The following is an 11,139-nucleotide window of genomic DNA, read 5'->3' as shown; positions in this document are numbered from 1 at the left end:
GAGGAGGTCCTGTGGCTCTGTCCCAACGCGCGTGTCTGCTGTCCCAGTTGTTTCTCAACTGCCGTGGGACTGGGAGTCGCCCAAGGCTGCGGCACCTCGGGATGCGGAGCCGTGGGTGCCGTCACCTTGCCTTCGGACCTGGCAGGGTGCTCCTCGCTCCTTCTGCTTGGCTGATGCCGGGCAGGGATCTCGGTGCCGAGACCCCAGCGTAGGGTCGTGCGTAGGGGCGTTCAAGGAAACATGAGAGTCCCTGGTTGGTAACACAGTTCCTGCTTTCCCATCGCCCTGCTGAGCACAGGACCAGACGGGAGGAGCTTTGGGAAGCAGGAGCTGCAAACGCAAACTGAGAGAGAAGTAATGGAGAGTGGGAAGGAGAGGAGCAAACAGGCAGTTATCTTCCTTTTCCAGGAAAGCCCTGGGAGGTGGGGTTCCACCAGAATCCAGGGGTTCTCCAAGACCCAGATGTGCTGCTCAGCTGGTGGGTTTTGCAGGGGAACACTGAGGAGGAGGAAGGGAGCAGTTTGGAGAGCGCTCTGGGTGGATTTGCCATTTGGTTGTTACTGATTTTCGGTGTAAACGTTTGCATTTTACTGCAGATGACAGGTGAAAGGGAGGAAAGGCAGAAATCAAAATGAAAGGCCTTTGGAAATGTCCCTGAAGGACAAGCTGGGTATGATTTTCCGAAATAAAAGCAGTCTGGAAATTTCCTTTGTGAAAGGGAGTTTCAGTTCTCTGCACAGCTCAGCACCTTAATCCCTGACTTCTGTTTTAGGCAGACAGCGCAGCCCCCACCTCCCCCGGGCACACGCAGGAGTCAAGCCGCAGTCAGCACTTCCGTGATACTGGTTGCTGGTTCACATTTTAGCTGGTTTTGCACCAGCTACTCCAGCATTCACCTTGCTCTGATTTATGTGTCAGCTCTTCGGCCTTTTCCCATCCTCTCAATGCTACCAAACATGGGTGCTGCAGATAGGCTCGGGCAGCGCTCCCTGACCCCCGTCGCTGTCACAGATGCTGGTTCCCTTGAGAGCCAGCCTGGCAGCTTCGTGGCTGCGGCCATGCTGCGCTCAGCACGGCCGGGGCCATCTGCCTGCCCTTGGTGGGGTCGTGTCAAGTGCAGCCCTTTGGTGACAGGCTTTCTTCAGCTCGGAGATTCCCTCCAGGCGCAGGCATGCGGCACGGGAGGCAGAAAGGGATTTGACTCTTTGCATTCCTGAACTGTTTTTAGAAAAATGCTTTGCTCGCCTTCGACACCGCTTGCTCCTCTTGCATGTTTTTCCTTGCTGTGCCGTGAAGCATCCCAGGCCTGGGCTCGCACGGGGCGTGCCTGCTGAGCCACTGCGCCGACTGATTTACTCCTGGCGTAGGCACCTGCGGAGTGCAGTCGTACAGCCCTGCGAAGGGTGTCCATGGGCACAGTCGGACACGGCCATCCACGGGGACGCTTCCTCTGTGGAGTGGCCGAGAGGGAAGGAGACAGGAGAGAAAGGTTTGAACAATTCTGAGTGGCTTTTGGACGAGAGCAGCAATGCTCCTGAGATTACCGCTGCGGTGCTTGAGCTTCATGTCCTGGAGATGACAGGGAGGTTGGCTCAGGATGCAAAGCGCAGTCTTCCCAGAGGCCTGCTGGGCTGAAGCTTGAATTTTCTCTGTTGATTTTCTGGGCCGCGGTGGAAGTGAGGGTGAATTGCTGCCTTGGACCACCTGAATTATGTCCGAGGCACTGGGGAGGAGGCAGCCACGAGCCAGGCCTTAGAGAACAGCAGACCCTTGTTCTTGGCTATCGTGAAGCTCTTCCGTGTTCAGGCATGTTCCCTGAGTGACTTCTTCCCGCAGAGGGTGGGGGCCCAGAGAAGCTGTGGATGCTCCATCCCTGGGAGTGTCCAAGGCCAGGCTGGATGAGGCTGGGAACAACCTGGGCTATGGAAGGTGTCCCTGCCCATGGCAGGGGGTGGGACTGGGGGGGCTTTAAGATCCCTTCCGACCCAAACCGCTCTGTGATTCTATGACTTGCATAACAAAACTCAAGCAGGCTCCCGAACCCTCCTGACTCTCCAAAAATTCTGCTGGAATCCTTTTGGAGGGTTCTGGTGGCAATTCAAGGACAATTCCCTTCCTTCGATGACTTAGGGGTGTTACAGGACATGGACTGCAAATCCGTTCCTAAGGAAGATCCCTTTTTCTTGCAGCATCATAAATTCCACCCATCCCCTGGTGCAAGGACCCCCTGGGGCCGTAGCGGAACGTTCTCCTCCAGTCCCAGCCACAGCTTCCCCCTCGCTTCTCCGCTCAGGAAACTGCTCGAGGAGGGAAGAAGCCGCGGCACCAACGTGACTGGCATGTTTTCCATACACATGCCATTCTTGCTCATAACTGGCTTTTTGTCTCTAATCCCAGAAGCGGGATTGACAGAGGGGAGAACTTTGCAAAATTTAAAATAAATTAAAAAAAGACTAAAAAGGGGGCAGAATTCTAGCCCATGTGGGAGAAGGGGAGAGAGGTGCTTCGCTCCTTTCCATTTCTGCCATGTTCAGAGTCCTAACGAAGGAATGAGTTTATAGATATTCTTGGGAAGCATTTAACAGTTGGACTTGATGATCTTAAAGGTCTTTTCCAACCTAAAGATTCGATGATTCCATGATCTAAGAATCCACAGAACCCTCTGCTCTGGCTCTGGTGACTGGGTCTCCTAGCCATGAGCTGGTAACACACCGTGCCCGGCAGCATGGAGACTGAGCCCAGGGCTGAAATATTCCCAGCTCGGTAGCCAGACCCTGCCGTTTCTGCCTCGTGAACAATTCCACAGTTTGAGTTTAATTTTGGTTTGAATGAAAACAATGTAAAAATTGCCTGTGGGGAAGAAAAAGTGTCAGGCTTCTTGAAGGGGGGCAGTTGGTAAAACAAAATGCTGGGGGTTGGAGAGATTTGTGAGGAAAAAATCACATTTTGTATAATACAAAAATAGTCCTAAGTGAAAAATACACATTTTCTACTCTGAAAACTCAGGTTTTTTTCTTCCTAAGTTACTCCTTTTCCCTGGGCCCCCCGAGAAACGATGCTTTCCAACAGGGAGCATAGTCTGAAAGAAGGTTATTTTGAAATGGTAAATCTTCACAAGCTCCTACTCAACAGTGAGGAGCTGAAGTGGAGAGAAGGGAGGGAGAAGCCAACGTATGGATCGGATCTGGGATCTTGCGTTGTACAGCTTGGAAAATTGTCCTAAATCATGTGTTGTACTTGTGCCAGCCTGATGGGCTCTGTTCCCCACAGAGCTGGGGTAAGACATGAGGAGTGGGAGAGCTGGACATGTTCTAGGTGTGGAAATGCTGCTCCTGGAGCTGCAGCGGTCTTGGCCCTTTGGATTTTCAGACTAGAACTAGGAAACTGCCTCCTGGGCTTTAGCAGGAGGAGGACTGCAATCCTTCCTAAGCTGGAAGTAGCTTCTTCCTAACTTCCCAAGTCAGCTCTGTCATTTCCTCCAAGTCTTGTTCTAGTTACTAGGCTTGCACAGGTTGGTCTGGAGCGGAGAAACAGTCCCATATGTCTGCCCAGCTCTGACAAGCGTGGCGCATCCCTTTTCTCCGGGCAGGGAGACGTAGAGATGGCAGGGCCGTGCCCAGCTGGGTCTTACCCGATGGGATAAGTTCCAGAACAAAGATGCCCTCGGTTACCTCTCGAACAAAAACGTCACCTGTTCTGGGTGACCGCTCCCTGTTTCATCCCGGCCTCTGGCACTGTTTTGATTCCATTAATCAGCCAATTTTCATTTCACCTTGTTGCTTAAGAAAGACTTGAGAGCGTGAAATGACCCTGGGTCAGGGTCAGGTGTATTTTCATGCTTCCCTTCTGACATCGGGCCAGGCACAACACATCCATCCCCACCGAGTACGGATCAGCCCTCTGGGTTTTTAGCCTAGCTTTCTTAGTTTAAAAACAAGGTAATTCCAATGCTGAATGTCCCATCTGGAACATATGTGCATATTTTTCTTGCTCTCTTGATCAAAGAGGGAATGGGAAGGGTTTTATCAGAGTGGCTCACGCATTCTTTTTCAATCTCTTTTAGGGATTATGTTTTTTCCTCTGATGCAGCAAACCAGATCCTTCAAGTGATAGAAAAGGTAAGAAAAAACCCTGAAAAGAGCAAAAAAAGCTGGGTGGGGGGACATGTAAACCCCAGACTATTGTAACATGCAGCCAGAGCTTAGGTGAACCAAACCTGTCCTTTAGGAGCGGGCGAGGAGCTGTGCTAGAGTCAGGAACAACAAGAGTGTTGGAGGGGCCAGATCTGAACTTTGCACATAAGGTCTTCAGGAACCTGGTGCCAACAGTAATAATTCCACCAGTAAAGCAGAAAAGTGGGAGAAAGACTGATTAAAAAAGCCCAGAAATGCTTTCTCTGCAGCGCTGGCAGCTGTACATCAGCACCGGGAGCCGGAAGAGTAAAGCTGACCCGCCACAAGTAGAAGTAACCCATCTCCTCCCCCAAGGGAGGTCAACCATTAAAAAGAAAATGGACACCACCAGCTGCGACCAGGAAATAACTCTGTTGGTTTTAATATTTTCATGGATTATTTGCAATGTAGGTCTCCTTTTTTAAAAATAAACTAACCCTTGGATGTTCCCACACTGGGGTACTTTAAGCCCTGTGAGACACCTTAACATCCTCCTTTCTCGCCTTTCTGCTTAAAGGCGTGAAAGCTGAGCCACCTATTTAGCAAAGTGCTTGGCATCACCAAGATGAGGGTATTGGAGCTCTCTTACAGGCTCAGCTTTCGTTTCAGGAGGCCTGGTTCTGCTCGCAGGGCAGCAACGAGGACTGGGCGTTGCAGCACCCCTGGCAGGAACGGAGCCTGCGCATGCACGAGAGAACAGGATCAAACCTCCCCAACCTACTTTTAGCTCTCGGTTTCCGGCTGCTGCCTGTACACAACCCTGATTTTTCCATTTCCCCTCAGCTCAAAGAAAAGGGAAAAAACCCCAAAACCATGGAATGAAAATGGAAAAGCCAGAAAACAACCCCCCCCACCCCCCACCCCAAACAACCCACGTGGGCTGTCTGTTAGATTCAAGGCTTTGTTCCTCTATTTGCACGGAAAGGAAGACGTGTAGCTGCTAACTCCCATCGCGCAGGGCCGAGGGGGTTCTGTAAAGCATCAACAGCCGGGCTCCGTTTGCACGCGCGTTGCATACCTGTTGCCCTCCTTCTGGAGGGCTGAACATGTACCACAAAACAACCGCTGCCGACCCAGGAGTTCTCGAAAGGGACCCGTGCCAGGCCGGACCCCCGCGAGCCGCAGTCCAGCGAGTGCCTCTCGTGCCTCGCGTAAAACTTGAGGTCAGCCTGTACTTCCCAAGCATCTTCAAGACAGTTCTTGGCTAATTCCAAGCATTGGCTGGGATGGATGCCCTTTTTTTGTCGTTTATTTCCAAGAAGACAGTGAGGGAACAAGACGAGACTCTCGGTCGAGGAGCTGTAATGCAGGACACAGCTCAGACCTTCGAGCAGCAAAGCCAGGGCTTACACAGCGCAAGAGCATCTGTCCCCGTCGTTATGCACGTGCTGCTCCAGGCATGCAGGGGCATTTTCTAGGAACCGGTGCTTTCTTCTGTCCTCCAAGCACGACAGAAGCTGGGGGCCTGCGGTGCAAAGGGTGCTCTTTAAAAAAGGAGGTATAAACTGGAACTGAATTTATTGGAACACGGGGTTGTTTCATCAGGGGATGTGATGGAAGAAAGGAAGGGTTCAAGCTTTGAGAAGCAAATTTGGGTGAGAACAGGCACCTTTTCACTCTTTTCACCACTGTAAATAATAATAATTAAAAAAAAAAGACCAAGTGGCCGCCCTCCCCTGTCCCTCCCTCCCGATCCCAAGGCTTGCCTTCACATCATGCTCTTCCTGTACTGAGACTGTGAGCTCTGTTTGGGTTTTGAGTCCGACTGCTGCAGTTCAAACTGTTTGTACAGGTCCCTCAACTCTTTGATCTCCTGCAACACCCTCTTGGCTTGGCTCCAGGTGGAGGACGCCTCCCCCAGCAGCCTCTCAGATTCCTGCAGGATCCTTTCAGAGTCCGACTTGGAAGATGATGAGGAAGAAGAGGTGGTGGTGCTGGTGCTGGTGTTGGAATCCTTGGTCTTTCTCTTGCCTTCCCCGTAGCCCTTCACCTCTGTCAGCAGTTCCTGAGTTTTTTCCAGTTTCAGTGCAACCAGTTCTTGTATCCGGGACAGCTGCTCTGGTTCTGCTGAGGCAAACTGAGCCTCCAGCCCCCTCCTCATCACCGCCCGGTGCGTGGAAGAGTCCCGTCGAGACAGAATTTCTTCCATGGAGGCACATTTATTCTTTTCTGAGTGCGAGAGCTTTTTGGGGACCTGTGGTGTGTACATGGTCCCTTTGTCAAAGGAGTCATTGCGCTGCCCAGATCTGTCCCAGGAGGTCACCTCCCGCCTCGGGAGGCTCCCTGTCCGGCCTTTCTCTGACGACTTGATGTTCTCTGAATCCGACCGGCGCCGGCCAGCGGTGAGATGTGCCACTGACTTATCCAGATCCACCCGGAAGCTCTCTTCGCAGGTGCTGTGATCCTCTGGAGAGGCGTCTTCCTCCTGGATCAGGTCGAGTGTCAGCATGCCATCAGAGGTTGAGGTAGATGCCTGAAGAAGTAGACAAAAGAGCTGTTATCACAGCAGCAGCCCTCAGGACACAGCCCCAGGTACGCTGAGGGGCTGAACAGCCTGTGACAAGCCATCTGTGCTAACCCACAACTGAGCTCCCCACTGGGGTGACTCCTCTCCATCAGGAACTTGAAGGAGCATCTCATTTTCAGCATCAGGAAAACGGTGTCAGTGACAGCAAGCTGCCACCCTGCAAAAGGGTTTGCACAATGCAACGGTCTACAGGATCAGAGGACTAGATCCCATGAGCCAGGGCGGCCCCGGGTCTTACGACAACTTTGAGTCTAGGCCAGCGCTCAAACACTGGCTCTTCCTGCATTTCCTTACCAATGAAATAGTTACAAGGGAACTTTACCTATGCAGGGGCCTGGAATTTGTTATACGTACCACAGCCATCAAATGTCCCCGTGTTGGAGGGCGTCGGGAGTGCTGTATCTTTGCTCTGTCGCGTGTTGGGTGGGCCAGGTAGCTGTCCTCTTCGACAGTAACCTAAAGGGGTGACAGAGGCTAGTGAACGCCTGGGAGCGTAGGAAATATGAGCCATTCCATGTTTCTGTAGCTGGCATCAGCCAGATGCCCCACAGCAGATCATTTATTCCCCCAGGATTCCCTTTCTCTCTTGACCTGGCCCTGCGCTGGGGGTGGACTTCTCCTCGGGGCCAGGACCCTTCACTAACGGCTAGCAGGCAGGAGTGTTCCACGGGGAGAAGCCTGGGCTGCAAAACTGCAATTCTGTAGTGCAAAATGTTTGCTGGACAGGAGGAGAGCTGCGACCCCCACCTGAACCAAACCTAGTGCTGAGCTGGAACGAGGACGGCAGCGCGTTCCCGATGTGCTGGGCTCCTCAGGTTGCCGAGCTGTGCCGGGATTGCGTCTGGGAACACAGCCTGACCGCTTACAGCTCCAGCCCGTAACATGCTCCCCGGCGAGTGTGCCCAGCCCACGCAGAACTGATAGGTTTGTGAAACTGCCGGCAGGGTTGACAGCATCCTGATCCCAAGGGCCATCGCTGGTTCAAGACTCGTAGGTGGGACTCGCTGATCTGTGTGCTCACAAGGATGCACAGAGGGTGACCTCCTGGGAGGAGAGTTGCAGGTAGAGCCAGCAGGGAATGGGGTGTGGGAATCCAGCCTTTGAAGAGTCTTTGAGCATTTCCCAGGTGTCTGCCCTCTCCGCCTTGATGGGATCAGACCTACCTGAGTCATTCTTGATCATTACCTGTTGAACCTGTTTGTAAAGGTGTCAGTGACACTCCTGGAAGCAATCTCTACCACTGTTTGCTGTGCTGCTTTCTGCTCCACAGCTTCTCCTATGGTCTGACCTTCGTTTTCCCTCACCACAGGGTTTTGTGTGGCCGTCCACGGGAACAGACAGCATCCCAGCAGCGGGCCACCTGTACTGCGGTAAGTGGGATGTGGGTGAGAGAGATCTGAGCCAGATCGAAACTGGAGAATAGTTGTCATGAAGCATTAATGTGAGATTGCGTCGAAATGCTCCTTCAAACCGCAACCCTGGTAGCGAGGGCACAGCCTTCTCAAGGTAGTCATCATTCACACCGGAATAAACTCTGTCGGGATGCTCATCCTGAGCTAAACGTGGCCTCGGTCAGCTCGGCCGCAGCTGTGAGTGCGCGCTGTCTCCAGGAGGAGGCTGAACTGCTGCTGCTCCGTTCTTTTTTCCAGTGGAAGCTGCTCTGCATAGTTGTGGTCATTACTTTGGGAGTTTCACGCAGCAGTAATGCTCCACTTTGGAAGTGGTAGGAGCTACCCTCGTGACACTCTGTCCTCAAGCAGGCAGGGCTATGCCGTGCCAGGGCCCTGTTGCTGTCCCAGGGCCCTGACGCCTCCTCTCTCTGGTTGTCCTTTCTGTTTTCACTACATGGAGAGCCTGACTTGTCTTGAGAGACATACATATGCCACAGAGTGCTGAGAAGGCAGGATTAAACCTTCCTGGTTTGACCCTTGAGCAGCAGGAAAGGATCGGCAAAGTTTCAAAGCCCGCTAAGTCCCCTTCCATCAGCCGAAGCGGTGGGAATGGAGATGGTGAGCGGGAGGGGGGGGCAGGCGGGTGAAGGTGGCCTGAGGTGGGTTGACAGATGGTGCTGTGCTATTAGAAGATGGCATGGGACTAGATTGCTTCCCAGTTAATTCCTTAATTCAGTTCCACTACTTAAAGCTCCTTTGCGAACAGGAACACGCTGCATGTTCCCTCAGGAGCAGCGGGTGGGAGGAAAGACTCTCCAAAGCCGTGGGAAAGCAATCCAAACGTGGGCCCACCATCCCAGTGCGAGGCAGGGCTGGACTCCAATGTGGAGGCATCGCAGTGGGGTCGGGTGTGCCAGGGAGGGGACAGAGCCTTGGCAGCTGCCCCTTGCCCTTGCTTTGCAATCCGTGCTGCATATTAACCCGTGGCTGGGGGGGACACAAAGATTCCCGCACTAAGAGCCCACTCCTTCTGTGCTGCTCTTTGAGTGCAGTCCCTAAAACCCCACTGGCTCTGCACCCCTTTCCAATTGGAAAGGGGGGGGCAGGAGGGGCTGCTGCTGCCTCCAGCAGCCTAAAATCTTCACCCAAGGTAAAAGCTGAGACGCCAGAGCCGGGGTCCAGCCCCGAGTCCTGCTCACCTCATCTAAGATGCGGTTTTTAGCTCGTGTGATCGCGGAGTTGAGGGCGTTTATCCAGGACTCTTTCTCTTCTGGACTCACAGCCAGGAAGATCAGATTTGGTGCCTACAAAAGAGGGAATTCAAGTCAGTGCCAGTGACTAACTCATACAGAGATGCTTTCACACTGTCCCTGCCCACAGAAAAGCTCCACAGCCCTTAGAGCTGTCTCACCGTAGTGGGAAGATGCAGAGCAGGCCTGAGCCTGCCGTCCTGCCCAGCAGCAGGCACCTGGCCTCTCTGTTCCCTGGCCACCCTTTGCAAAGCAGACTGTGATTCCTCAGTCCCCAGCTTTTCAACCCAAAACCCGTGTACCGTATTTACTTCCCTCGTGGCTGCAGTTCCTCCATCCCCCCTCTTCGCCTTCCCACACACCATCCTAGATTTTGCCCTCATCCAACGATGATGCAGCCTTTCCGCGCATCTGCTGCTCACACCCGCTTTGTCTGCTGCCACCGCAGCAGCTACAGCAGGTACCCACCCCAGGAGCCGATCTTCCACACTTTGATAGCTCAGATGCACACTGAGGGCCGAGCCGTTCCGAAAATACGGCCTGTACAGGGGATCCAGGACCCTGGGGGTGGTTTTTTACGTTAGATACTCAGTAGAAACGAGTTTTAGCCTCCACAGCGTTTTGTTTGTCTCTCCGTTGCTCAGGGCTCTGGAGGACAGCGCGGCCGCTTTCCGTTTTTCGGCTTCTCCTCCCGTTTTTGCGTTTCGTGGTGTTTTTAATCCTTATCAAAGTGTGGGGCGGGCGAGCTTGGTCTGCTGAAACCAGGATGAGCAGTGCAAATCCAGCTCACGTGTGTGTGGCTGTGGGTGGGTGCGTCTGTGCCAGAGACAGCTTGCAGTTACAGCCTGGCTCTCTGCTCGCAGTGGCAACTGAGACCTCGGGGAAAGTCCTGCTCTTAGGGAGCGCTGCCCCCCATTCCGGCATTTTTTAGCTTTCCTCTGGGCAGAAAGTATTCCTGGGATAAATTCCTTTTGCATTTGGGCAGCAAACCCAAGGATCAGCATCCCTGCCCCCTCCCCGTGAATTAACACGTGCAGTCAGCTAAAGCACGGCTGCCAGGAGCGGCGGCAGTGAGATGGCTTTGTCCTTGCTCCTGGCAAATGTCCTTCTACCTTCCTTTCCCACAGTTTCTCAGGTGAATGGATCAGAGCAAAGTGTTTGGCCGGATTTATTTGCTACACCAGAGGCCTGAGCCCTCTCCCAGCAGAAACCCTCCTTCTCTCTCCATTTCCCACTGGTGCTGTTAGTCCTGGTGTGGTTAAATGTGTGTATTTTAAACCACGAGACACGATTTGGACTCCTGGACCACTCAACCTACCCAGTTTCCCCCCTCCCCCAACTGGCTATGTCAGGCCCCCAGGCCTGGGGCACGTAACGGAGAGGCAGCCCGGCCTGCACGGAGAGCTGCCGGCTTTCTGGACCCCCTGACTGCATGCCTGCGAGCAAAGCATACCGTGTTTCCCGGCTGTCTGGAGTGGGCAAGGGTGAATTTGCTGTGGTTCTTTTTGCTTCTGCTTTTGGACTTCCTGAGCTCTTCGCATTTCTCATAATCACTCAGGTCAAATGTTTCCTGTATGTTTTTTTCATCTTTTACCTGCAAAACAAAACTAATGCTGTCAGAGGGGCAGTAACAGGGGTGCCTGGTGTATGCGCAGGGGTCTGAGGGTACAGAATGCACAGGGTGAGCGCTGGAGCGTTGCTGGGTTACACGGAACTGTAACTCCAAGAGCTGTAAAATGGCCAGGGCTGAGCTTGGGATGTAAAAGATGAAGCTGGTGGTAGTGTAGGAGCTGATGACA

General features: G+C 53.2%; 1 protein-coding gene across 1 annotated transcript; it reads right to left on the bottom strand.

The window, feature by feature from the left end:
• Nucleotides 1-5,671: 5,671 nt before the first annotated feature.
• On the bottom strand, nucleotides 5,672-10,934 carry PLEKHO1 (pleckstrin homology domain containing, family O member 1; the record flags this gene model as incomplete). Its single annotated transcript, XM_010159795.1, has 4 exons — nucleotides 5,672-6,645; nucleotides 7,054-7,155; nucleotides 9,290-9,394; nucleotides 10,794-10,934. Coding segments are annotated over 4 exons (1,113 nt in total), but the record flags the coding sequence as incomplete, so codon positions are not given.
• Nucleotides 10,935-11,139: the final 205 nt, after the last annotated feature.

The sequence above is a fragment of the Eurypyga helias genome, unplaced genomic scaffold, assembly GCF_000690775.1.
Source record: "Eurypyga helias isolate BGI_N326 unplaced genomic scaffold, ASM69077v1 scaffold24039, whole genome shotgun sequence".
NCBI classification, from domain to species: Eukaryota; Metazoa; Chordata; class Aves; order Eurypygiformes; family Eurypygidae; genus Eurypyga; species Eurypyga helias.
The sequence above is the reverse complement of the archived record's forward strand: the minus strand, read 5'-3'. Positions and strand labels throughout refer to the sequence as shown.